This window comes from Erpetoichthys calabaricus, chromosome 2, assembly GCF_900747795.2.
Source record: "Erpetoichthys calabaricus chromosome 2, fErpCal1.3, whole genome shotgun sequence".
Lineage (NCBI taxonomy): Eukaryota > Metazoa > Chordata > Cladistia > Polypteriformes > Polypteridae > Erpetoichthys > Erpetoichthys calabaricus.
In genome coordinates, this window is record NC_041395.2 from 213,034,339 (window position 1) to 213,061,275 (window position 26,937).

A 26,937-nucleotide genomic window follows, 5' to 3' on the forward strand; every position below is an offset into this window, starting at 1 on the left:
TACGATTTGTCTGTAAATGTACTAAACTTAATCTTTAGCATTAGACCTGAGCATCACTCGTGCTATGAAAAGTGTTAAAAGTGTTAGTCCCAAGTGTCATTGGGAAACTGTGTAGGTGTGTCTCGTGTAAGCGTTAGACCCAAGGATTACTCGGGCTGTAAAAGTGCAAACCACATTTGTTTCAAGCATTACTTGGGCAATGGTATCTGCGTGTCTTACATAAGCATCAGGCCTGAACGTTATCCAGGAACTGGTTTGGATGTGTCTTCTACTACCCTCACTATAGCATCTTGTAGGAAGCATTTTTTAGCAGCCCAGGTGTTTCACGTACTTGACAGTGATACAAGCAGTGATGTTGAGGAGCCTCTCATCAGCAGTGTCGATGAAGTAAATCTGCCATTAGTCAGTAAAATTGAAACAGACAGTGAAAACGAAAGTGATTCTGATGTGAATCTGACACTCACGTTTGGGTTTCTGTTGACCCTGCTTCAAATAAACCAGCTCCACCTCGTTTTGATTTTGTGGGACAGCCACAAATAAAAATGAATGTTGACAACTATGATCCACTTATGAACCTGAAGTTATTTCTTTATCATGATGTGAGCCAAAGAATTTTTTTTGAGGCTGACAGTTATGCTGAACAGTATCAGGTAAATGACCGTACACCTGAGCAGTTTTCCCATTCAAAGATACAGTATACCACACAAAAGACATATTTTGAAAGTATATACAGTATTCCATTATTATTATTATTCATTTCTTATTAGTATTATTCATTATTACACTCATTATTTACAGTTCTGAATTTGAACTTTTAGTTTTTTACATTAGAAAGATGAGATTTAATAAAAAAGTAATTTTAAAGGCAAAAAATGTAATGCTTTTTACATTTTTTTGAGAAAAAATTTAATGCTTAATAGGTTAATTGCATTCCTGCCAATTAGGCTTACTTACCATGAAGCCCACCATCAGACACATCATGACCCTGAAGTCTGATTCCCCGACTACTGTCTGATAAAATAAGGGAATTTTGGGTTTAATGATATATTATCATTAGTCAGGGAAATTTGAGCAACATATATTAACTGTTATTAATTGAATTGTTGAATTATTAATTGAATTGGAAGTGATTTGTGTTTACAAAAGCATATTCATTGTGTGGTGGTAGTTTTATTACAACATGTGTGCAGCAAATTGTGCCCATTACAATAGGAAAATCAACAATCGGTTGCTGCAAATTGCCTTTTAATCTTGGCTTATTCTACTTGTTGGTAAAGATTAGGCTTGGGTAAAAATATTGATCTTCTAATTAATCGTTATTTTTTGTTTAAATGTATCAATATCGATTCCTAAGATCTATCTTGGTAATCTCTATCCTGCTCAATTACTATATGTAGGTTATTTTGCTTATCTTTTTTTCTGGTGTTCTATTCTGTAGATGTCACTAATGCGTTTGTTAAGGCTTTCTACGGAAAAAGTGCTTTACTACCTCACATAAAATGAAGTGTCCTCCTCAACTGAAATTGGCTCCTATGACAGTTAAATAAGATGTGTGGACTTGCAATGGATTCAAACAGTGCACTGGTAAAGAACAACTGGATTAAAGCAAAGCCATATTTAAGCTCTGCAATTCAGAAGTTAAGTATTGTTTGTAATACAACAAATTTGACAAATCATGTATCCTGATATCACCCATAAACATAATTTCAGTCAACATCCAAACAAATAGAGCCCAAATCTACACTGGAGATGTTTAGCTCTGACCTTCCATTTAATTCACCCTGTGCCCAAAAAAATAGCAGAAAGTATAGCAGTTTTTCCTCTGTAAGGTCAGTGGAAAGAGTATCCCTACATTGCTACAGCTGGACATGCACGGCTGCAGATTCCCATATGACAATTACATTAAAATTTAAATGCCAAGCTGCTGAGGTGACTGGCTATTGTTCCATAAACTTTCTAGTATTTGCAATGCACTGTTCCATCACAAGATTGCACCAATCACAAGCTTGTGTCTTGTTAAGTCCAATAAATGTTGCTTGTATTTAAGCATGTGGCTAGCTGTACTCTTGTGGTGGGAAAAGTTTTCAATACACCTCACCTGGCTGAGCAAGCAGGCCATTGTTGGAATTTTCAGAGCAGCATGTGATACCAAAGTAAGTGTGTGCTCAAAGCAGGCAATGTGAAGTAGCTCCATAAGCTGTATTGCATTGTTGTTAGTCACAATGGCTGATTCTTTGTCTTTTATGTATGTTCATCCAGCACCGCTGTCAACAAGCATTAGCTCTAGATCCTCGTTTTAAAACGTTTCCTTTTGTCTTAGGAGGAATTGTGAGGATACATTTTTGAGACCGATTAACGTGACTGCTACAAAAACAGGATCTTAGTGTTTCAAGTTCAGTATACTGTAAAAATAATAATTAATAAATGCAACCAACTCCTCACTTAATCATTAGTGTTGGCCAAGGTGTTTAGACTCATACCATAAAATAAAACCTCACTGTTAGTTTGAGTGCCTTTTTAGGGTCTATGTCAACTTACATGATATGAGAGGTATATGGGTGAACATTATTTGCTTGAGAGATTTTTTTCACTCTAATATCTAAATGTACAAATCCCAATAAATTACCTGTGATAAGTAATCGAGAAATTTCCTTGGTCACATATGCTGAAGAGACATTTGACTTTCCAGTACTAGCAAGTGTCATGTGCTTTTCTACTTTTACAGTTTTATGGCTTCCATCCTAATTTTTTCTTATGTAAGCAATTAAATTAATGTCTTGGACAAAGCAAAGTGAGTCCAGTTTATTGAAAGCAAAACAGATAGCCACGACCAGTTAAACATGTGGTACTAATGGTTACCCGATTGTTTTAGGAACAGTGATGGTTTTGTCTTTGTTTACATACAAGCTGAAATTTCACTGTTTATACATTGATTCAGTGCTTGAATTTCAGTGTAGGATTGCAGGAATTATCCACCCACACCATTCAACTTAATAAATTGGGAGTGGTCTCCCCTAGACTTTCTCGTATACTCAGATATGGGGATGGATTTTTGAGGAGTAAACTGCAAGACAATGATTATATTTTTATATTATGTACATTTAAAGAACAATCAACAACAAATCAAATCAAATGAATAATATATTGAGCAATTATTATAAAACTAAAGTTGAATAAATCGGACTCTGCAGCTGCATGAATAAAAGGTAAAGTACCACTTCTGGGTGATGGAAATAGCCCAAAAGTTGATAGAAATCTACGTTTTGTACCTAATACTTGGTTGACCTAAGTGAAGTGTACTCAAGTTATCGTGTTTACATACACATACACAGACATAATTCTAAAAATTATATGTTCGGACTCGTGGAGGTCTGTATTGTATTGTGTTAACCCCCTTCTTTTTGACACCCACTGCACAAACATCCTACCTGGAAAGGGGTCTCTCTTTGAACTGCCTTTCCCAAGGTTTCTTCCATTTTTTCTCTACAAGGTTTTTTTTTTTTTGCGAGTTTTTCTTTGTCTTCTTAGAGAGTGAAGGCTGGGGGGCTGTCAAGAGGCAGGGCCTGTTAAAGCCCATTGCGGCACTTCTTGTGTGATTTTGGGCTATACAAAAAAAATTATATTGTATTGTAAAATGTCGATTCATTAAAATCTCGAAATGGAATTTTTGGAGGATTCCAATACATTCCCCATACTTCATATACAAGAAAGTAAAAAAGGGTAAAATCCCACTGCTCTATCAAGACAATAAAAAAAGAAATGTAAGGCTTTAGTTATTGGAATTTTATTATGGAGTACCATTTTGCCAAATCAAATAAAAAGGAAATTATTAAATAATCAGTTCATAATGATCACTATTAAATACAATTTCATAATGGGCAAAAAACATTATAAAAGGGGCTTTCTGAAATTAATAGCACTGGCACTAAAAGAGACATTCAGAAAAGCTCCATTTTTAAACAAGACAGTCTTTAAGAATAAGGTAATTTTTTTTTAAAAAATCTGCAAAAATATATTTTAATGTAACTACATTATTGAAATAAAATAAAATGATGAAATTGTTATATCAATTCGATGACCTTTATGGAATTCTGCCTTTTTTTCAATTTATTGACTCATTTGTGTGTGTGTGTGTGTGTGTGTGTGTTTGTGTGTGTGTGTGTGTGTATGTGTGTGTGTATATATATATATATATATATATATATATATATAGCCATACTTTATTTTGTATTTTTGTAAAATACCATGGATTTTATGCTGTGTAAAAATTGCTATATAAACTGTGATTTATAAAACTTGACATGAAGTGAATTTGTATACAAACTGTATACAATGTGTACCATTTTTCTTTGTGTACATGCACTGGTTGGCTACTTCTTCTCAAATTGTTTTTCCCCAGAAAGTGACTTACTAGTAACAGTTCAAAATTCATATTAAAACAGTAACAAAAAAATATACTAGGTTCGGCTCACACCAAGTATTAAAATATCAAAATCTAAAAAAATGGACAAGAGCACAAGACACTAAAATGAGAATTCCATTAACATATTAGTTAAAGCCAGCAGAAACAGAATGCTGGAAAGAGTTTTGGGAGCAAGTTATAAAAAAAAAGCTGGTTTACATTTCGGTAAATTAAATTGATTTTGTTATATTTTTATATTTCTAATCTCATGTTTTTATGAAAGAACAAATAAAGCTTTTATGATAGAGAGAGAGATCTTTATTCATCCCCAGGGGAATTTATCATAGATAGAATAGTGGTCTGTGGTGATCATCACTGGACCACAGCAAACAGTGTCAAGAAAGTAAGGAGTGAATGTGGGAGAGAGACAGAGCTTCAATTCAAAAGATGAGTCCTATTCAAATTGTGTTATCTGTTTATGCAATTAGGTGCAGATTGATGAAATACATGTGTCTTGAGCATTGTGATTAAACACCCGGGTAACTAAAGTGATATGAGTAATGGATTCCCCCCAACCCCCTAAACCTCTTTGACACTGTTTGTTGATGGCCAACATTTTTCACCTTAGACTGCCATTCTGTCATAATCAGGCCATGTTCTTTGTCTGTTTTAACAACAAAGCTTCTGGCAACATCTTCTGGCTCTATATATTTATGCTTTTATGCAAGCCATTTGCACAACATTTTTAGGTATTTTTATCAGCAAGCTATTTCAGCTTCAAGACAAACTAACTTCAACTTTCAATTGGTTGTAATGGAACCTGTTTAGTTACAGGTGTTTTGCTAGTGGTGTTATCTTTCTTATCTTGTAGTAGGTGGTCATACAAAGAAGCAATCCATTTTTACAAATGAGAGCACTTCTGTCATTCAGTCTATGTTAATGTGGGATAGGTAAGCAGAAAAAAAGTGTTTAGTGGAATCAGAGTGTCAAAGCAAATTAGTAGTATGATAGTGACAGTCTTACCTATTACATTTTTAGTGATATCATATGTAATATTATGTGTAATTTAAAAGGTTCAGAAAATAAAGTTCTTTTTTTTTTTTTTTTTTTTTTTTGAACATGTTGGTCTACATTACTAAGAGTCATGGCTTGGTGAATCCCTGTGATCTCCCTAAGAATTTCATTTTGTATTATATATAATATCTCTTGTGATTTTTGGGACTGCATAAGTCATGACCTTACCATGCACCAGTGCAGAGGTTGTTTGACGCTGTGGAGGAACATTGGCTGTGTGCTATGGTCTACTCCTCTTGCTTCAGGAGTAGCAGTAGTTTTGATCTGTATAAATATAAAGTAACTACTACATGTTGTACAGTTGTGTTTCTAATTATTTTTTCACACTGACAATTAGTGCTTTTTTGTAGTGCTGCTATCTTTAAACATCCTGGCAGGTAGTACAGTGCTTGGTGTAATACTATGGTCTGAGAGCACGGCTACTGTTTGTGGCTCTTGTTGCATTGTTTGCTTGCTAAGATCAGTGTGAAAAAAACATGTGATAAGGAATAAAATGGAAATATCCTGAAATATCTCAGAGGAAATGTGAATGAAATAATTATATGTGTCTTATTGCAATAGATGATGTATTAGTGTGGTGAAGTGTAACTAAGTGAAAAACAACATATACTTTACCTGATTGGTTAGATTTTAGTTAAAGGTTGTTAAAAGCTGCATAAAAATTAATTGTACATTCATTGGAAGTGAAGGCAAACCTGACAACATGGGAAGAAAAACCCCTGTTACCATGAAATAAAGAATATGACCACTTCTCAACAAAAGATTTACTTACCATTACTTTTTCTTTTTCGTGCTTAATCATACTTTCTGCTTACAGCTTCTGCTCTAGTATGATCCACATAAACACTTAAGACTATCAAGATATTCTGGAACTAAATGTACTGCCTGTTGTCAGAAAGCTCTATTTTATTTGCAGATCATTGATCCTGCAACAGGATAGTGACCCAAAATTTTCAGCTGAAAGCACCCAAAAATGCCTAAGAAAAACCATTGGGCTATTCTGAAGTGGCCTTTTATGAGCCCTGATTTGAACTCTATAGAACATCATTGGAAACAACTGAAACATGCAGTCTAGAGAAGGTACCCTTCATACCTGACACTGCTGGAGCAGTGTGCTAAGGAAGAGTGGGCCAAACTACCTGTTGACAAGTGCAGAGGTCTCATAAAGAGTTACAGGAGTCACTTGTTTTTTTTGAGTATCCAAAGTTTAAGTTCAAAGAATATCGGTACCTAGCTCTGCAAATGTATATATTTTTAGGATTATAGGTCATTATTATATGTCAGACTTGAAAAATGGACATAGTCTAGGTATGTCTTCCTGTTTAACTTTTAGTTGGTACTGTTGTTAGCTCAAATGCCAATACTTTATATGAATAAGGTTTGCCTTCTTTAACAAAAAAATCACTGTGCAATATCCTGGTTATTATAGCTAGTAAATACAGGATACTACCTGTTCCATAATACTTCTTGGCAGCTTCTTATCGGCCACTAGTCAGTATTTACTTTGCTAGCAAAGAACATTGTCAGATAACTATTGAAACAGTTGATTTTCTTACCCTAGGTCAGTTTTCTGCTTTAGGACAGTGGCCTTTTGAGTAACATTTGACACTGCAGCAGGATTCAGGTAAAGGCAATTAGGGATATATTTTCCTGCAAGGCAATAGATAATCATTCCTGCAAAAATGGGCACCACAACCTCCTAGATCAGTTTCCCAAAATTCTTCATTTGGGAATTTTAAAACTAAACTAAGAACTATTAGCTATAGCTGCAAAGTATCGGGACTACTCAGGATGAGAATGTGTGGGCACATTATTTTTTTTCTTTTTATTTTCAGTCTTATTTTTGTACATATTTGGCAATTTTGACAGTAGGAAATTTTGTGCTAAGCAGTTACAGAAGTGCTTTATTTCTGGACAGTTGTAACCCCACCTCTGTCCACTGGCCCCTAGAATGTTCCATATATATAAAGAAGTAACCCACAAAAGTTGTTGTGAGCTTTGAAAACCCTAAGTGTCCTCCCATTGTTATACAGTGCTGTAAAAAAAGTACAGTAGACTCCTGCGAAGTTGTGGTTCAGAGTTTGAGGCCTCAGTCATTCGCGGATTTTTCTTTAGAACCTATCTAATAATTGTTAGCGGAAACCGCAAATATCCTCTGCAATTTTTATGGCTTTTTTCATGGCAATACTGTACTGTGGAGAGAACAGGAAGCAACTGTAGAGGAAACGCGGCTTGGGATGATGAAAGTAGCGAATAGAATTTGAAACTGTGACTCCTAGCAGTCACTGCAGTGGCTCTGATTGGTCTAATGCTGAGGGTGCTGGGGCTGTTGGGATCAAAGGATGTCAGCACGGCTTTTAAAAAGGGGGCCAGTGACCACAGCAAAAAAAAAAGTTTTTGTAATTTGTGTTTCGAGTTCCTGTCACTCTGCCTGCCTTCTGTTGGGTTACCTGTACTTATTCGTTTTGTCCTGGATCGTTTCATGTTTGGCGTCTGGATTGTCTTCCGTCTGCCTGTGTACATGAGGACTGTAAGTGGATTCATGGCCATCCTGCAAAGAATGAAGCGCTCCTGAATCCGTCTTCACCATTTAAGGAACTAGCAGTAGGACTATCTTTACATTCCCATTCAACGTGTGGATCTCTGGACTATCTATTTTCATCATTACATTTCATCCGTTGCCGTTTTTCATGATTTACTGTGTGTGTTTTGTTGGTGCTTTGTTGTATTTAATGTGTAATCGCTGTAAGGGGAACAGGGGGTATCATTGTTTTCATTTATTTCATTTGTTTTCATTACATTCTTTATTTGCTGTTTGATTACCGGATTGCTTTGTTTTGTCTTTGTGTGTACATGTGGGTCGGGCCAAGGCTGGGTGCGTCCCTGGAATCTCCCCCATAAAAATAAATAAATCGCTGTCTTCTCGACGGTGTGAATCTTATCGGCACCAGACTTCTACAGCGTTATTCATTTCTCCTTGCTGCTGATTGACTGTGATGCATCTCTAGCTGAGTGTTCTTGTGTTTTCCATTTTGTTCCTCTTAACCCTTAAACCGCGACAACCAGCTATAGTCATTTCCCAGTGCCATTTGCAAGCACGCAGGAGCTGATCAGTCAGTACCGTACATTCGTTGAGCAGCCAGCTCATGACTACTGCCAGCCCCTTGTGAGCAGGAGGGCTGAACACACCCCTAGAAGACACGGATGCTCCTCAAAAAAACCCTCTTAAAAAACGCTGATAGACTACTTTCACATTGCTCCCTTACTTGCTGGGCTTACTTGTGGCTGCTCTGTCACATGATATGCTTCTCGCGCAACGCTACGCATACTTAAAAGCCTGAACAGAACCTGTCCTTTTTGGCTGATTGCTCTCTCCTCCCCCAGACATCCTCTGCTCTTGTTGGGGGTCCAACTCCCGTTGTGCTTCCCTATGATGTTCTATTCTTTAATCGAGAACTAACTGCATACTGAGCTGTTTTACTTCTGAAAGAGACACGTTTGTTTGAAGTGTTTGAATAAAGTTCCTGTCTCTACAATCTCCTGTGTTTCTGTGCAATTCTATGACCCAAGCGTGACACACTGCATCCTCACTGTCTCTGGGATTGAGCCGCTGCACTAGACTAGCCTGCCAGCGTCAGCGTTGACCTCTGTGTGCTTGCATGCAGCCAGTTCAAGCGCAGTTGGCTCGGTGATTTACTTAATTTCATCCATGGCATCATTTGCATTTTGTACATATTGTTCCAGTAGTTTTTAAATAGTTTTAACAGTTCATTAGCAGTGTATAAAATGATCAGTGTTGCAGTAATTGTGATGCTCTTTTATGAAAAAAAATGTGTTCTATTAAAATTTCACATTTTCTTTTTGAATTGTGACTATACTTAAAGTGCAGCAAAAAAGTATTTGGCGTCCAGGGATGCATTTAACCCCCAAGTATGTGGCAGTTTAAGGGTTAAAGCCCCAAGATGCCGCCAAAATGCCCTGCACCTTCTAAGGCTTCTGGCAATGAAAACACGCTTGCATGAATTACAGTACATATAGCGGTAACATCAGTATTTTACATTCTAGCACTGCGGGAGACGTAGCAGTACAGTATACAGGTTTACCTTTTCATTCTTTTTTTAGGTAATGTATTAAGCTGAGTTTGAAATTAAATTAGTGTTTTGGGGGCATATTTAGGGTTTAAACTATAAAAATAGTAATTTTTTTTAACCACATCCAAAATTCGCGTTTTTTCACAATTCGCGGGTGCTCTAAGAACGTAACCCCCGCGAATTTTGGGGTTTACTGTATTTGCCCTTTCCCAATTTTCTCCATTTTTGCTTATTCATAACACTTGTTTCTGATCTCCTAATAAATTTATTATAATAAAAAACAACCTGAGTAAGCATAATTCAAGGCTTTTACATTATTACTTTTATTGAAGGAAAAAGTTCACCAACACCTAATTCAAACATATGAAACAGTAATTGTTACTCAATCAACTAATTGACAGAATTTAAAATATAATGGGTGAAATTAGACTAGACACACTGAAGATGATCTAGTAATGTGAAATTGGCTAATAAGTCTCAACATGCAGCACAAAATGCTGCCCTAGATCAAAAGAAATTCCAGAAGACCTGAGAAAAAAAGTTACTGAAATATCAATAAGGAAAGGGTTACAAATCCTGGTCTCCAGTGAATCATAATGAGAGCCATCATCTCTAAATGGAGAAAACTTGGAACAGTGATAAATTTGCCCAGATCAGCCTAGCCAAATTACTCCAAGAATGGATAGACAACACATCTGTGACGTCTCATAAGAACCCAGATGAACATATAAGGAACTGCAGGCCTTTCTCAGCTTAGTTTAATGGTGATGTTGATGATTCAGCCATTAGGAATATACTGGGTAAAAATGGCATTCATGAAAGAGTTACAAAGCAAAAACCACTGCTAAACAGTAGGCTTTTCTAACATTTGGCAAGCAATGCCTTGAATACCCTGAAAACCTTTGGGGTAATGTACAGTGTTCTCTGGATTGATGAGTCAAAAGAGGAATTTTATGGAAGATGCTGGTTCCGTTATATCTGTCATAAAAGTACCACACCTTTTCACAATGTGAATATCATACCCACAGTCAACCATGGAGGTGGTAGTGTGATGGTGTGGAGGTGCTTTGCTGCTTCAGGGTCTGTGTGACTCGCCATTATTGAGGGAAGCGTGAATTCAGCTCTCTACCAGAAAATGCTGAAGGAGAAGATCCAGTCATCAGTTCATGACCTTAAGCTGAAGTGCAAATGGGTTAGGCAGCAGGACAATGATATGAAGCACAAGTGCAAGTTGACCTCTGAATGACTGAAAAATAAAACATAATTGAGGTTTTGGAATGGCTTGGTCAAACCCCTGACTTAAACCCCATTGATATGTTTATGGTGAGACCTTAAATGTACAGTTTCTATTTAAAAACAGTCCCATGCGGCTGAATTAGAACAATTCTGTAGAGAATAATGGGCCATACAGAGATACCAAATACTTCCTATTATCAGAAGTGTTTGATTGCAGATATGTTGCTCCTAAAGGTGACAACCAAGTATGAGGTTTGTCGGGGTACAATCACTTTTTCACATGGATGATATAGGTGTTGGTGAACATTTTTTCCTTCAATAAATCAAACAATCATTTAAAGACTGGATATTGTGTTTACTCAGGTTGCCTTTTATATTATTCTACATCTTAATACATAATTCGCCTGCCTCCTCACTCACTCACTCACGTTCGTCCGAAGCCGAATGTGCAGTTGCCTTCTGTGCACTCACTGACGTCAGTCTGAAGCTGAATGCGCAATCACCTTCTGCGCCGCTGCCCGAAAAACCTTACGAGACCGAAATCCAACCCCAACATCGCGGCAGGCGGCAGAGTTAGCCTACGCATTATACAACTGTCTTCAACAGGTACATTCATGACTTAAACATTTAAAAGTTTGTCTCACTTCCAACTTATACAAATTCCTCTAAAGAGAAAATTTGCTTCATCGCGGCAGGCGGCAGATTTAGCCTACGCATTTCGGGATTATTATTCTGAAATCCCAAGTCCTTCCGCCCAGGCATAGGATATTAGCCCCGATCACAGCCAACCCTCACACTCAAAATAATACGTAAGAACATATTATTAAGTACTTTCAGCAGGCGAGTGATGTGAAGGTGCAAGTTAAAGATAGGCCACATCAAGGGAAATTACTACCGAACAGTGAGAGTGTCTTCACAAAAAATGTAGTCTACAGAGAGATTTTACAACTTTAGTTGCATACTGACAGGCCTCCAGTATACAAACAAAAAGCGTTGTCATAGATAGCATGTCTTTTTTAAGTATACAGTATTTTTTGCCGTGATAAAGTCATACATATCCCAGACCTCTTAGTTAATTATCATTACTTACATCACTTTCTTATTTATTTCTTACTTCTCATTTGTTCTTCATACACTACTGACACAAACTCGTGCCTGTTTCATCTTGCGTTGTCAAAACGGGCTTTTTGCCTAGTTTTTTATAATCAAGCAAAAATAGAGGAAGTCAGGAAGGGTGCAAATACTTTTCCACAGCACTGTATATCCAAAACCCGAATGATGTGTTTTGGGAAACATGAAACTTCGCTGCTTTGAATTGGACTATTCACTAACCTTTTAGGATTTTGTTTTATTTTTGTCCTGGTATTTTGTTGGCTGCCTCTATTTATGCTATTAGGAGAGAAGCAAGATTTATAAAGAATTACTAAATACAGCTTAATCTAATGTTTGTGGCAAATTAAAATATGTAATGATTTTGAAAAAAAATACTGCAATTGGTATTTGGTTTGGATCAAAATTTGTAGTTTAAGTACTTAAGTATCTTGAATATATGCCACATGTTATAGTTAATAGAATGTCTGTGTAATGAAATGTATGATTTTTTTTCATCTCAATGGTTAATAGAATCTTGCTTCAATGTTAAAGTGCGCAACTTAAATTTTTGTTTATTTCATATTATTTTCATTTAGGGAGAATGCTTAAGTTAAGCCAAATGTTAGTAAATCACATACACTGCAATATATACCTTCCTTGCTAGAGTTTAGGTTTCATTTGTACTTGCCTTCCATTGGTGACATCAGAGTGTCTCAGTTGAAAGGAACTTTAATTAGTTCCCTGATACCCATAAGCACTTTGATTTCAAATGTGCCATTAACAATATTCATTTTTACTATTTCTGAAGTTGAATAAATTACTAGAGCCAAATATTGCAAGCACAAATCATAAAGTTGCTTTGCAGACATACAAAAGTTTTATTTTATTCTTTTTAACTGTGCAGAGCATATTTAATCAAAAAATTTTCAGACATATTAGTATTAAAGAGAAAACTCTGTTGATGTGGTACTAATTTAAAGACAAATATGTGAGTTTGGAAAGAATTTTTGTATATTCTATTAAAATTTTCTTGGATTTTACTTTTACACTTTTACTGTCTCCATATTTAATATTATTGTATAGAAAGAGTATGTTTTCATGATTGGAAAACTGTGTCTGAGGTAAAGGACTTGTGGACACTGAATGTTGAGATTGAAAGGACTGATTCTTTTGAAATTATGTGGAACAATTGCACTTGTCAGTCTTAAGAGATGATTAGATTTTTAGTAAGCTATGATTATTATTTTTGAAAATGTGAACTTTTTAATACTGATATCAATAACATTAAAACATTTACTGAAGTTCACAAAATTTGACATGCTCATTTAGGAAATGTGAGTTCAATATAAAATACAGTATATATAGTTACTCTGGAAACAGTGATATATTAATTACTTTTTCATATCTAGGGCAAAAATACAAAATTCAGACGTTTCATATTTGTAATTTAATTACAAAAACAATAAAAAAGTTGCATCTGCCCTGTGAAAAAAAAAATTTCAGTGGTGTTGCATATAGCATATATTTTGATTCACATTGCATTTTGTGCCCATTCTATTAATATGGTGAAGTCATGTGCACATCAGGTTTTTAATTAAATTTTGTGTTTTTCATTATGGAGCTCTTAAATGTTTCCTTTAAGCAGTTTTCTTTTCTGTAGACGTATAAAGAATCCATTCTGAATATCTTTCTTTCTTTTACTCTTCCTTCAGAGGCTTGAACGATGCGTCACTGTTGTTACATCATTGATGAATGGTCTTTCAGAACGTGAAGCCAATGATGCTCTTAATGCACATGTGAGTATTTTCTGTGTACATGAAGATATTTCAGAAACAGAGCAGAAGAGGGCTGTCATATTTGTATCTTAACTTCAATTATAGTCAGTGTCATCTCATGTTGAATCTGCTATGAGAAATATGGCAAATATGATCTTTCCATGGTAAATTTCATGTGAATGTCAATCTACATGATAGCTTTCAATAGGACAGTTCAGAGATAAATTTGTTACCTGAATTTAATGTAATTGCAGAGAGCTAAGGAGCACAATTACTGCACACATAGCCTGATAAACTGAATCCTGGGGTTTTATGATTTAAATTTGCTTTATTTATTGAACGAACCTGTATACAGCAAACACAAGATGTGTTTATGGATCCAACGTTTTGCATGTTAGCAGTGAAGATTGATGGTGGCCAAATAATGACATAAAATATGTTTTTGCGTCAAATTGATTTCTTACATGTAAATTAAATCTTGCTTCCTGGAATTTATTTGAACATTGGTGTAGAGGTTTTCATGGTACTAATTTTTCTTTCATGCTCCTGATATAGTTTCAACCTGCACCCAGCCTCTCCCAAGAGAGATCCTTACCGTTTTCTACAGCTTTCGTCTGCATTATCCCGTTCCTGTCCAAAAATCAATTCCACTTCTGATTGCTTTCCCCATCAAAAGCATAGGCGAGATGACTACAGGTCCTGGCAACTCTCTTCTTGCATGTCTTATATCCTTAAAACAGAACAGAGAAACCTTCAGTACTGATTCAATTATGGCATAATTTAATGTTTCATATTTAAATGTGAGAGGGGTTCACAATTTGTATATTTCATATTTAGTATTTTTCTCTTTAACACGTCAGACAGCTGTTCCTTGTTCGCAAGTCAGTCCGAGTAATTTAAAATGGCAGGAAGTGTTGCTGTACGTTTTTGTACCACCTGTGCAGTGGTGGTGTGGTCTGAGCAAATCTCCATCACTCATCACATAAACCACTGCCACTATATATTTAATAACCAAAAATGTTATATGTGTGTTGGATAAAATAAAATATTAAAAATGATAATCTCTGTCCCAGACACCTCCAACAGTTACACCACCCTTAGTTTACCAACTCATTTTAAAAGAATGCTTATTTTTGCCACATTTACATGAATAGAAATATGCTATTATTTATTATGGTTTATCTGCCATCCCCAAAACCAAAATGTCAAATACTGCTCAAGTCTAAAAGGTACAGTACATGAATTTGGCATGTAAAACACAAGTGGATTCTTAATATATCAGAATCTAAAGGGGTAAGAACTATATAAAAATTCTTTTTCACAACACTATCAGAATACAGTAATCCCTCGCTATATCGTGCTTCGACTTTTGCGGCTTCACTCTATCGCGGATTTTATATGTAAGCATATTTAAATACATATCGTGGATTTTTTGCTGGTTCGCGGATTTCTGCGGACAATGGGTCTTTTAATTTCTGGTACATGCTTCCTCAGTTGCTTTGTCCAGTTGATTTCATACAAGGGACGCTATTGGCAGATGGCTGAGAAGCTACCCAACCAGAGCGCGTATTACATATTAAATAAAACTCCTCAAATATATTGTGAGCACGGGGGCTGTTCGGATCCCTAGAGGATACGGCCGCTCCTCAAAAAAAACGCTGAAAGATTACCTTCACATTGCTCCCTTCCTTGGTGGGCTAACATGTGTCTGCTTTGTCAAGCGATATGCTTCCCACACAGTGCTTCGCATACTTAAAAAATCAAACAGCACGTATTGATTTTTGATTGTTTGCTTTTCTCTCTCTCTCTCTCTCTTGCTCTGATATTCTCTGTTCCTGACGGAGGGGGTGTGAGCAGGTGGGCTGTTCGCACCCCTAGACAATACGGATGCTCGTCTAAAAATGCTGAAAGATTATCTTCACATTGCTCCCTTCCGTGCAGCTGCTTTGTCAAGCGACATGCTTCCCGCACGGTGCTTCGCATACTTAAAAACTCGAATGACATGTATTGATTTTTGATTGTTTGTTTTTCTCTGTCTCTCTCACTCTCTCTGACATTCTCTTCTCCTGACGGAGGGGGTGTGAGCAGAGGGGCTGTTCGCACACTGGCCTAGAGAAAACGGACGCTCCTCTAAAAAATGCTGAAAGACTACCTTCACATTGCTCCCTTCCTTGCAGCTGCTTTGTCCGGCGGTGCTTCGCATACTTAAAAGCCAAACAGCCCTATTGATTTTTGATTGTTTGCTTTTCTCTTTCTCTCTCTGACATTCTCTGCTCCTGATGCACACTCCTTTGAAGAGAAAGATATGTTTGCATTCTTTTAATTGTGAGACGGAACTGTCATCTCTGTCTTGTCATGGAGCACAGTTTAAACTTTTGAAAAAGTGACAAATGTTTGTTTGCAGTGTTTGAATAAAGTTCCTGTCTCTCTACAACCTCCTGTGTTTCTGTGCAAATATGTGACCCAAGCATGACAATATAAAAATAACCATATAAACATGGTTTCTACTTCGCGGATTTTCACCTTTCGCGGGGGGTTCTGGAACACAACCCCCGCGATCGAGGAGTGATTACTGTATGTGAATCTGTATGGTTTTCAATACATTAAAATACCCCATAAAATATAGTCTACATTAAATTACAGTGGGCTCAGCTATACCTACTGTTACAGACAATATTCCATAGTCCATGAAGTTACACGACAAGCTTCTGAAAGTGTTATTTTTACAAGATCAAAAAAAATACAATGACAACTGAGCCACAACATATTATAATAATTAGGGTGAACTGTCCTAATCTACTGTATTTGAAATACCCATAGTATAGTATGTTGTTCATGGAATTTGGCTTTAGCACAGAGTGTCTTTCTTCTTAAATCCGTTAACATATGCTGAACACTCTTTCAGATGGAGCACTTAATTTTAAATGGATAAATGTGACAACTTTGCCTATCAGTCAGCACTCAATAACTTGTAATGTTTATGTGAAAACGTGTTTTTTAAAAAGGTCAAATGCTTAAATCTCTCATTAACATAAGTATGCTTTTTGCATTAATTGCCATAGAGATATGTCTAGAACTTGATCTGAGTCCACATTTAGCAAACTGAATTAGTTGGGCATTGTTTAGAAAGGCACACACCTATGTATGTAAGGCCCCACAATTCATACTTAATGTCAGTATAAAAACCAAGCCATGACGTCTAAGGACTATTGACCTTCACAATTAGATTATGGTGAGGCATAGATCAGGACAAGGACATAAAGCTTTTTAAAGCTTACAGTGTTCCTAGAGGCACAGTGGCCTCACATTAACAGTCAAATGGAAGAAGTTTGGAGCCACAAGGACTCTGGACGGTCTGGCCCGTTTTTATAAGGGCCAACAGTGATTTCATGTTATTAGAATTGGTTATTAGAATTGACCAATTCCAATAATGATTTTGTTTTCTTTATCCCTTTAAAAAAACTTTTTATACTAAGCTCCTGCATAACCAGATATATACAGTAAAAGCTTATGTTTTATATTAAAGTTTAACATTGGTATTTTTATAATTAAATTGTAGACCACATATGTTACTTGGTTTTTTTTTTTGTTTGTTTTTTTTAAACAAAATGAAATACTGTTGGCTTACTGTTTAGAGACCATAAAATACTAAAATAGACATTCCCCTAAAATACATCTGTAACTAATAAAACATACATAAAATATTTATCCATATTGTATAGATAGATCATACTTTTTTGTCCCCAAGGGGAAATTAATGTGTATGGAATAAAAGAAAATTAAACGCTTCTCATAATTGCATGTTATATTCTTTAACTTCTTTTGTAATGTATTTATCTGAAACTAAGCTTTATTTAAAATGTTTTCACTATTTGTCTAAAAAAATATTTATATCTTCTCACATATTGATTTGATTGATTGATTGATTGATCGATATTAGCAGTTTAAACAGTGCTTAAATGTAAATATACATTCATGTATAGGTTTTAAATCATTTTTAATCATTAGACTAGTTTTTTTTTTTTTTTTTACTGTTAAAATATACATTTACTTTATACATTTTTTTTATTTTGTACCAGCTACACATTCCTGATTCTTAAGATGTAATTGTAAATATGGATTAACATTTTAATAATGCAGTAGTTGTTTCTTACCAAATTATATACTTTATGACACACATACAAACAATAAACATAGTACAAACCCCAAAAAAGAAGAAAGCAGCAAGTCTATCCAAATGTTCATAAGATGTTTATCAAGAAGATACAAGGTTAACATGCTTAACAAGATTACAACTAAAATAGACAAATTTCACTCTTAAGCTAACAAGCCTATGGTTTACTAAAGAGCAATTTCATATTCATGTGTTTTTTTTATTATTATTGAAAACATGAACTGCTGGACTAAACACAAGCTCACTCACCACCCACATTCAGACAAGTGGTGTCTGTATCAATTAAAGGACAAAACAGAAAAGCTTTTTTTTTTGCCATTTGTCTAATTTCACAGGATGACTTCTCCAATTCCTTTTTCTCAGTTTATTACTCCACTTTCTTTTATGTAAAGGCCAATATTCAGGACCTCTTGTTTTGCTAAAGTCTGCCTATCTGATCTCTTTTTACAGGAAGTTCTTGCAGCAAAAAAGACACATGTGCAGACCTGGCTATCTTAATACCTTGTGTTAATGAGCACTACAACTAAATTGTTATAATGATTAAAAAGCAGTTGCTGGAAAAAATAGTTTTTTGGAAAAGGACTGAGAACCCAATGGTCACTCTAACAAAGCTTCAGAAGTTCTCTTCTGAGGTAGAAGAACCGATCAAAAGGACCACCATCTCAGCAACACTCAGTTAATCAGGCATTAATTGTAGCATAGCTAGACAAAACCCACTCTTGAGTTAAAGGATTATGACAGTTTAAATGACTTTGACAGCATGAGGAAAATGATCTATTCTGATGAGGTAATAAAGGTGCTCTTTGGGCAAAACTCCAAGCACTTTGTCTGGTAAAGACCAGACACTGCCCATCACCTGCCTACTACATCCCTGTGGTAAAGCATTATGTAGTGGGGGTGCTTCTCATCGGTAGGGACAGAGAGACTGGTCAGAACTGAGGGAAGGATGAATACAGCCAAATTCAAAGAGATCTTTGAAGAAAACCTCCAGAGTGCATGCAAACTCAGACTCAGATGACAGGCTCTTTTCAGCACAACAGTGAACCGAAGTATACTGCCAAGACAACTCACCCCGAAACACTCAAAGCTGTAATTGTTGTCAAAGTGGCTCATGCAGAGTACTGAATTAGGGGTCTAAATACTTACTTGAATGAGAGGTTTCAGTTTTTGACTATTAAATCATTTGCAAACTTTTCTGAAAGCATGTTTTCACTATATCATCATGGGTTATTAATTGTAGATTGATTGGCAAAAATGGCAAATTTATTTATTTAAAATTAAATTTCAACACAGTGAAGTAAGCAGAAAATTAAGAGATCCGACTACTTTCTGAATCTACAGTCAGTATGTCAGTAACAATTTGCAACTCACTAAATTTTAAAGGAAAAGGTTGCTGAGGTAAAAGAAGGACAAATTTGCTGTTAGATTGGTGTCAGTAATAAGGCTGTCACTAAGTGTGCAATTATGCTAAAATTAACAATAATAAATTTGAGTGTTTAAATATCAATTGTTTAACTAGGCAGAGACATGTAAAACTTCTTTAACTGTTGAGTTTTTTACCTTTTACATTTTTTGAGGAAGTTTCTATTATTATCAAATCTCCCTCTCAAGCCTGTAACATTTTTACTTATTTTTCAAATGATGGACAGTAATTTAGGTCTATTAATGGGTGTCGTCAATAAGGGTATGTATTCTTCTTGTTCATTTCACCCTTTATTTTTCACATGTCAGGTGTGCAAAGGTGCCCAGCAGCATGAGGAGGTTTGTCTGGGGCTCTTCACCCTACTTCTTACAGAATCTGCTCAATCACAAAGGGTATGACTTTCCATTAGTTAATTTTTTATCCTCAGAATATTTGGTAAGCCCTTTTTACAGGATCAGCACATCCCAGATTTTAACACCTTAAGTTTAAAAAAAAATATATATGTACCTGAATTTATCAAAACATTTGTTTTTAAAGATTGGCATGAATACATTTTACTGGTAGCACATACAGTCAGATCCATAAGTATTTGGACAGTGCCTCAATTTTCATTATTTTGTCTCTTTATTCCACTACAATGGATTTGAAATAAAGAAAACATTTATGTGATTGAAATGTAGACTTTAGACTTTAATTTAAAGGGTTTACTAAAAATATTGTGTGAACCATTTAGGGATGACAGACATTTTTCTGCATAGCTTAACCCCCAAACTCCAACCTCCCAAATTTCCATGGGATCAAAAGTATTTGGACAGGTAACTGACAAAATGTTCCCTAGCAGGGTTTGAGCAGTTCCCTCATTATTTCATTATCTATTAAGCAAAAGGTCTGGAATTGATTCCAAGCATGAAATGTGCCTACAGCTGTTGCTGTGAACTCTCAATATGAGGTCCAAAGAGCTGTCCATGCAAGTAAAAGCAGTTCATCATTAGATCGAGAAAACAAAATAAAATCTTCAGAAAGACAGCAGAAACACAAGGAGTGGTCAAATCAACCCAAGGAACACACTGGTGAATTCAGAAGGCCTGGAAAACCACAGAAGACAACTGTGCTGTTAAATTGGCAGAAAACATTTTTTTAAAAACCTGTTCAGTACTGGAACAATTTTCTTTGGGCAAAGGAAACTAAAATCAATATATACCAGAATGTTAGAAAGAAGAACATGGAGAAGAGAAGAAATGGCTCATGATCCAATGAATACCACATCATCTGTGAAACATGGTGGAAGCAGTTTTATGGCTTGATCAGGCATGGTTGCGAATGAAGTCAGTAACTAGTGTTTATTGATGATATGACTGCTGGTCTGAATTGTATAGGGCTATTCTGTTTGTTCAGATTCAGCCAAATACTGAAAACACAGTACAAATGGACAATGAGCCAAAACATACTGCAAAAGCAAACCAACTGCTTTTCAATGTAAAGAAGAGGAATAGTCTTCAATGGCCAAGTCGATCAACTGACCTCAATCCAATTAGACTTGGATTTCACTTACTGAAGACAAAAGTGATGGCAGAAAGTCCAACAAACAAACAACAACTGAAGACAAATGCAGTAAACAACTGGCAAAGTATCACTAGGCTGGAATCCCAGCACTTGGAGATGGCCATGAGTTTCAGACTTGATTGCTTTGTTTTAAATCCATTGTGGTGGTGTACAGAGCCAGAATTATGAAAATTGTGTCACTGTCCACATGCTTATGGACCTAACTGTATTTTCAAGCTTGTGTCAGGTTCCCTGATTGCTTAATAGATTCAGTGCGCAAAAGTACTATGAAGCAAAACAGAATTGATGAGATGCTAAATTATTGGAGTTCTAATGCTTAACTATCTTAAATCATTAGTAAATGTAATTTGTTAAGATAGTTTTTGAAACATCTGAGTATTTTTAATATCATAATATTTTACATTTTTGTTATATTAATGTATTAGTGCCTCTGTGGTTTTTCTTGTTAGATTTTTCTTCTTATCTTTTGTTATCCAGTGTTACAGGGACTTAACACTAATCAACAGAGATGGTATGAACATTGTGTTAATGAAGATAAACCAGATTCTTATGGAAAAATTCCTGAGGCTGCAGGACACCTGTCGTTCACAGGTATTTAGAAGTAGCCAGAGTGGTCCTTATCTAGTTAAAAAAAAAAAATGTATCACTGTCTTGGTCCAAGCAAGTAGGACAGAATCTCAATGTCTGTTAGCTCTGCAACAAGGAGACAACAACTTAATTCATGTACAGTCTAATGTACTGTATTGTATGCCAGAGCATACGAGACAGACATGAGGTTATTATGTGACCAGATACGAATCAGCAGTCATGCTGTACTGTACTTTTTGTAAATCTGTTTACCAGCCCTGTTGTTTCAACTATTAACATTCTGTTTTCAGATGGTTTGGCTTGTGAGGGAGCTGGTGAAAAGTACAGTAATAGGAGCTGATGGGGTGTGCATGACTTTAATGAAACAAATAGCAGGTGAATATGTTCACTTCTTTTTGGTCTGATTGCTAGCAATAATTACTAGAGTATTATTATTTGACTATATGCTGTAGCACATTTTAACTTTATATGCAAATTTAGGTGGTGATGTGTCCCTAAAAAACATCTGGCTAGCAGAGAATGTTCTGGATATCTTGGTGGACCAAAGGTAAATTAATGAACTTTATTATATTTTCTTTTGTATTCCTCTAATGTGTAAAGTACATATGTACTTGATTACAAAATTTACTTCAGTCTTTAATTCAACCAAAATTATATAGTTCTTCTGGGCTGATTAAAACCAATCAAGATGCTTTCTTTCAAAAATAGGTTATTTGTAGTTAGTGATCAATTTATGGTGTTTTAATCTCATTTACAGTGTATGTTATGACTATGGCTGTTATGTAAGAAATACTGTATCCATCCATCAATCAATTAATCAGTTATTTAATTTGCTTAGTCCAGCTGGTGCATAGGCAAGCGCCAATCATTGCAACATCAGGTACAAGATATCATCAGGGCACTTTTACAGACATATACAAACCTCTACATACGAGAACAATCTTTAAAAAGACTAGTCAACTTAACAGGAATCTCTGTGATATATGGGAGGAAATTGAAGTACTTGGAAGCCATCACAAGAAATGCAAGCTACCCACAGACAGTGTCTAAGTCAGAGTTTACACCAAGGAGTCTAGAATTTATTGTAGAGCAACAGTGTAGCAATGATATTTCTTTCCAATTTAACATTTTAGTGATTGACTGGTGACAATGGACAATGTTAATTTTATAATTTCTGTTTGTCTGTTGATGTATAAGATAACATAAAAACTTCTCACAAACCAGAGGAAGCTATCCTATCCATCAGTAGCATTTGCTTGTCCATAGCCTCTCATCCAGTTAACAAATGTTAAGATTTCTGCTGCAGCTACATGACTAACAAACCTTTTAGTGTAGAAGTGCTTTATCTCTTGAATGCATTGCTATGTATTACCACTGGAATGTTTCCATATGTGATTCAATATTTAAATGAAAAATTGTTGCTGGATCAGCTTGATTGATACTTTTGAGAATGTTGAAGAACTAGATTAAGATGGAATATAGCATGTAATTCCTGTAGCTAGGAATGAGACATGCCCTTTAGTTTACTTAGTCAATCCTCTTTGCAAAACTTAAATAACTGTTGTGTCTCTATGTTAAACAAAATCCCACCCGGCACTCTTCTGGGCTTTGCTAGTACCTGTAATACTTTGAACATATTTACATTAAAGTGCATCTAGTTGTTACCCTTCTTTGAATATTTTGTGAGTCATTTTAAAGCTTTGGCATCAACATTTTCACAAGTTTACTAAGTATAGCAAAATTAGTGTATTAATTTAAATAAGATCACAGATTCCTGAAGGACTTCACCAGTGATCCTGTACTCTCTGTCTCTGACTTTTAAACAATTTGTTAATTCTAATGCCAATGATTAAATTCTTTATTTTTTTTAAATACTCGTTAAATTCATTTTTTATCTACTGCTCATTTTTGATTAAGCCCCTTAGAGGTTTCTTAATTGTTCTTTTTTTTTTTTTTTTAAACCATTGATTTTTTATTGCTAGCTGCAGTTTTTCGGATTCCTCTTCTGCCCGAGTTATTTTGCTACTTTAATTTTCCAGTAAAATGATCTTTTTCATTTTATGCTGAAATCTTTATTAATCCATTTAAACTATTGCTTTTATGTTTTCAATTTATTTGTTTAGGTTATTTCGTTTTTGAGGCAGAATGTCCTTGTAGTAACACCATCAATTCTTTATAATTACTATAGTTTTGTTTTTGCTTTCTTTGTTCAATAAGTGTGCACATCTTTACATTTTAAGTCCATGGTCACAACATACAAATATCTCTTTATTGAATACAGTGGTGTGAAAAACTATTTGCCCCCTTCCTGATTTCTTATTCTTTTGCATGTTTGTCACACAAAATGTTTCTGATCATCAAACACATTTAACCATTAGTCAAATATAATACAAGTAAACACAAAATGCAGTTTTTAAATGATGGTTTTTATTATTTAGGGAGAAAAAAAATCCAAACCTACATGGCCCTGTGTGAAAAAGTAATTGCCCCCTTGTTAAAAAATAACCTAACTGTGGTGTATCACACCTGAGTTCAATTTCCGTAGCCACCCCCAGGCCTGATTACTGCCACACCTGTTTCAATCCAGAAATCACTTAAATAGGAGCTGCCTGACACAGAGAAGTAGACCAAAAGCACCTCAAAAGCTAGACATCATGCCAAGATCCAAAGAAATTCAGGAACAAATGAGAACAGAAGTAATTGAGATCTATCAGTCTGGTAAAGGTTATAAAGCCATTTCTAAAGCTTTGGGACTCCAGCGAACCACAGTGAGAGCCATTATCCACAAATGGCAAAAACATGGAACAGTGGTGAACCTTCCCAGGAGTGGCCGGCCGACCAAAATTACCCCAAGAGCGCAGAGACGACTCATCCGAGAGGTCACAAAAGACCCCAGGATAACGTCTAAAGAACTGCAGGCCTCACTTGCCTCAATTAAGGTCAGTGTTCACGACTCCACCATAAGAAAGAGACTGGGCAAAAACGGCCTGCATGGCAGATGTCCAAGACGCAAACCACTGTTAAGCAAAAAGAACATTAGGGCTCGTCTCAATTTCGCTAAGAAACATCTCAATGATTGCCAAGACTTTTGGGAAAATACCTTGTGGACTGATGAGACAAAAGTTGAACTTTTTGGAAGGCAAATGTCCCGTTACATCTGGCGTAAAAGGAACACAGCATTTCAGAAAAAGAACATCATACCAACAGTAAAATATGGTGGTGGTAGTGTGATGGTCTGGGGTTGTTTTGCTGCTTCAGGACCTGGAAGGCTTGCTGTGATAGATGGAACCATGAATTCTACTGTCTACCAAAAAATCCTGAAGGAGAATGTCCGGCCATCTGTTCGTCAACTCAAGCTGAAGCGATCTTGGGTGCTGCAACAGGACAATGACCCAAAACACACCAGCAAATCCACCTCTGAATGGCTGAAGAAAAACAAAATGAAGACTTTGGAGTGGCCTAGTCAAAGTCCTGACCTGAATCCAATTGAGATGCTATGGCATGACCTTAAAAAGGCGGTTCATGCTAGAAAACCCTCAAATAAAGCTGAATTACAACAATTTTGCAAAGATGAGTGGGCCAAAATTCCTCCAGAGCGCTGTAAAAGACTCATTGCAAGTTATCGCAAACGCCTGATTGCAGTTATTGCTGCTAAGGGTGGCCCAACCAGTTATTAGGTTCAGGGGGCAATTACTTTTTCACACAGGGCCATGTAGGTTTGGATTTTTTTTTCTCCCTAAATAATAAAAACCACTATTTACGAACTGCATTTTGTGTTTACTTGTGTTATATTTGACTAATGGTTAAATGTGTTTGATGATCAGAAACATTTTGTGTGACAAACATGCAAAATAATAAGAAATCAGGAAGGGGGCAAATAGTTTTTCACACCACTGTAAATTAGCTATGCTACCTGTCTAAGACAGGTTGAAATCTATGTAATCAATTTAGACCTCAGTTTTAACATTTGCAGATCACTATCTATTAGAATGTATTTTGTAATGCATGTAATAATACATTTTATTACTACAATTGTTTGTGATGCAGCATCTGTTGGAATGACAAATGCAATGCATATTTCTGTTATATGGCATTTGTTATAGAATTCATAAAAGCAGTGTTAATGTTTGTGATGCATCATCTTTAGGAATGACAAATGCAGTGCATTTTATTGCTAAAAATGTTTGTGATATGCCATCTTTTGGAATGACAGAGGCACAGCAACCAGATTGACACACAGACACTTATCATTTTATTAAGGTGCATTTATTTCTGTTTTTCAGGTATTATAATGTTGTGCCTTTAGCATTCTCTAGCGATGCTAATTACTCAACAATGATTTACAATTGATATGCTGTCTTTGCCTGTGTTAGTCCTTTACACTTGAATATTATTTTTGACAAATGTTGCCATAAGTTTCCTTCTTCTATCTTGTTGATCTTTTATTAACTATTTATAACCAGGGATGAAATATTCATTTTAATCACTTTCAAATAATCATGATACTGTTTTTCCAATTATACCATAATCCAAAGACAACACAGTTTCCTCTACCTCATCCCATTTTATTTGAAAGAAATTGAAAGTATGAGTATGAGAATTAAAAATCAAAGAAATTTTCAAACAACAGAGTTGTGGCTTATTAAACTTGAGAAACACATTTAACATATACCTACGCAGAGGATGGTATTCCTTTGGGAATCCTGAGAGATCCACAGGTCACAATCATAAAAAAATACCGCACTGACAATCCAAAAGAAGCTGTTTAAAATGCATGTTATTACAATTACAACGTATTACAATGTTATACATCAAAATAAAGCAGAAAATAATTTATTATGAGTATCTGTTCTCATGTAATGAAATAATTGGCTATCTCCATAATAGCTAATTAGGATGCCAGGCAGGCAGTTCTTGCATATCATATATGACTTTTTTGAGTTTTTCATTTACTACCTCAATTTTGGAGCAGAACCATAGTCTCACTTTACTTGTGAACAACATAGTAGGATGAAGTCCTTTTAACACTATTTAAGTGTAATGCTGTCAAAGTGATGTTTTTTTGTTCCATGCAAGATTTATCTGCTGATTATTCTTTGTCATAATGAACATATTAATTACTAAAACATATAAACATGTTAACATATTCATAAACATATTAAGTATTAAACTCAGTTTCATCCTAAGTGCTGATCTGGATTCTCTTATACTGTTTTCCTCAGGTCCACTATGGTGTAAATATAAATGACATAACTGGCTTAGTGAAAATTGAAAAAATTTGTTTTACCTGTTAGCTCACACTGCTCTGCAGAGACCGTGCCCTTTATGTTTATATGTGTTACCATATTTCAAAACATCAGAAATTGTTCCAAAAAGCCTAACCATCAGTATAGTCAATTTTAATTTGTCCTTTGATTATATACTACTCCTAGAGAAGATACCTTACGGGTTTAGAACCTAGATATCCTTTGATATCTCTCCCCTCTTGTATCTCTCTGGCACCTTTCTCTATATGATCT

The 26,937-nt window shown here is 35.5% G+C and overlaps 1 protein-coding gene across 1 annotated transcript in view; it reads left to right on the top strand.

The window, feature by feature from the left end:
- ints3 (integrator complex subunit 3) overlaps nt 1-26,937 on the top strand; it is a 163,486-nt gene that overhangs the window by 20,685 nt on the left and 115,864 nt on the right. Inside the window, exons 2-6 of the mRNA XM_051922213.1 lie at nt 13,608-13,691; nt 19,576-19,659; nt 21,308-21,421; nt 21,709-21,793; nt 21,899-21,965. Coding sequence (XP_051778173.1) covers nt 13,608-13,691; nt 19,576-19,659; nt 21,308-21,421; nt 21,709-21,793; nt 21,899-21,965 — 434 coding nt within the window. The remainder of the gene's footprint in view (nt 1-13,607; nt 13,692-19,575; nt 19,660-21,307; nt 21,422-21,708; nt 21,794-21,898; nt 21,966-26,937) is intronic.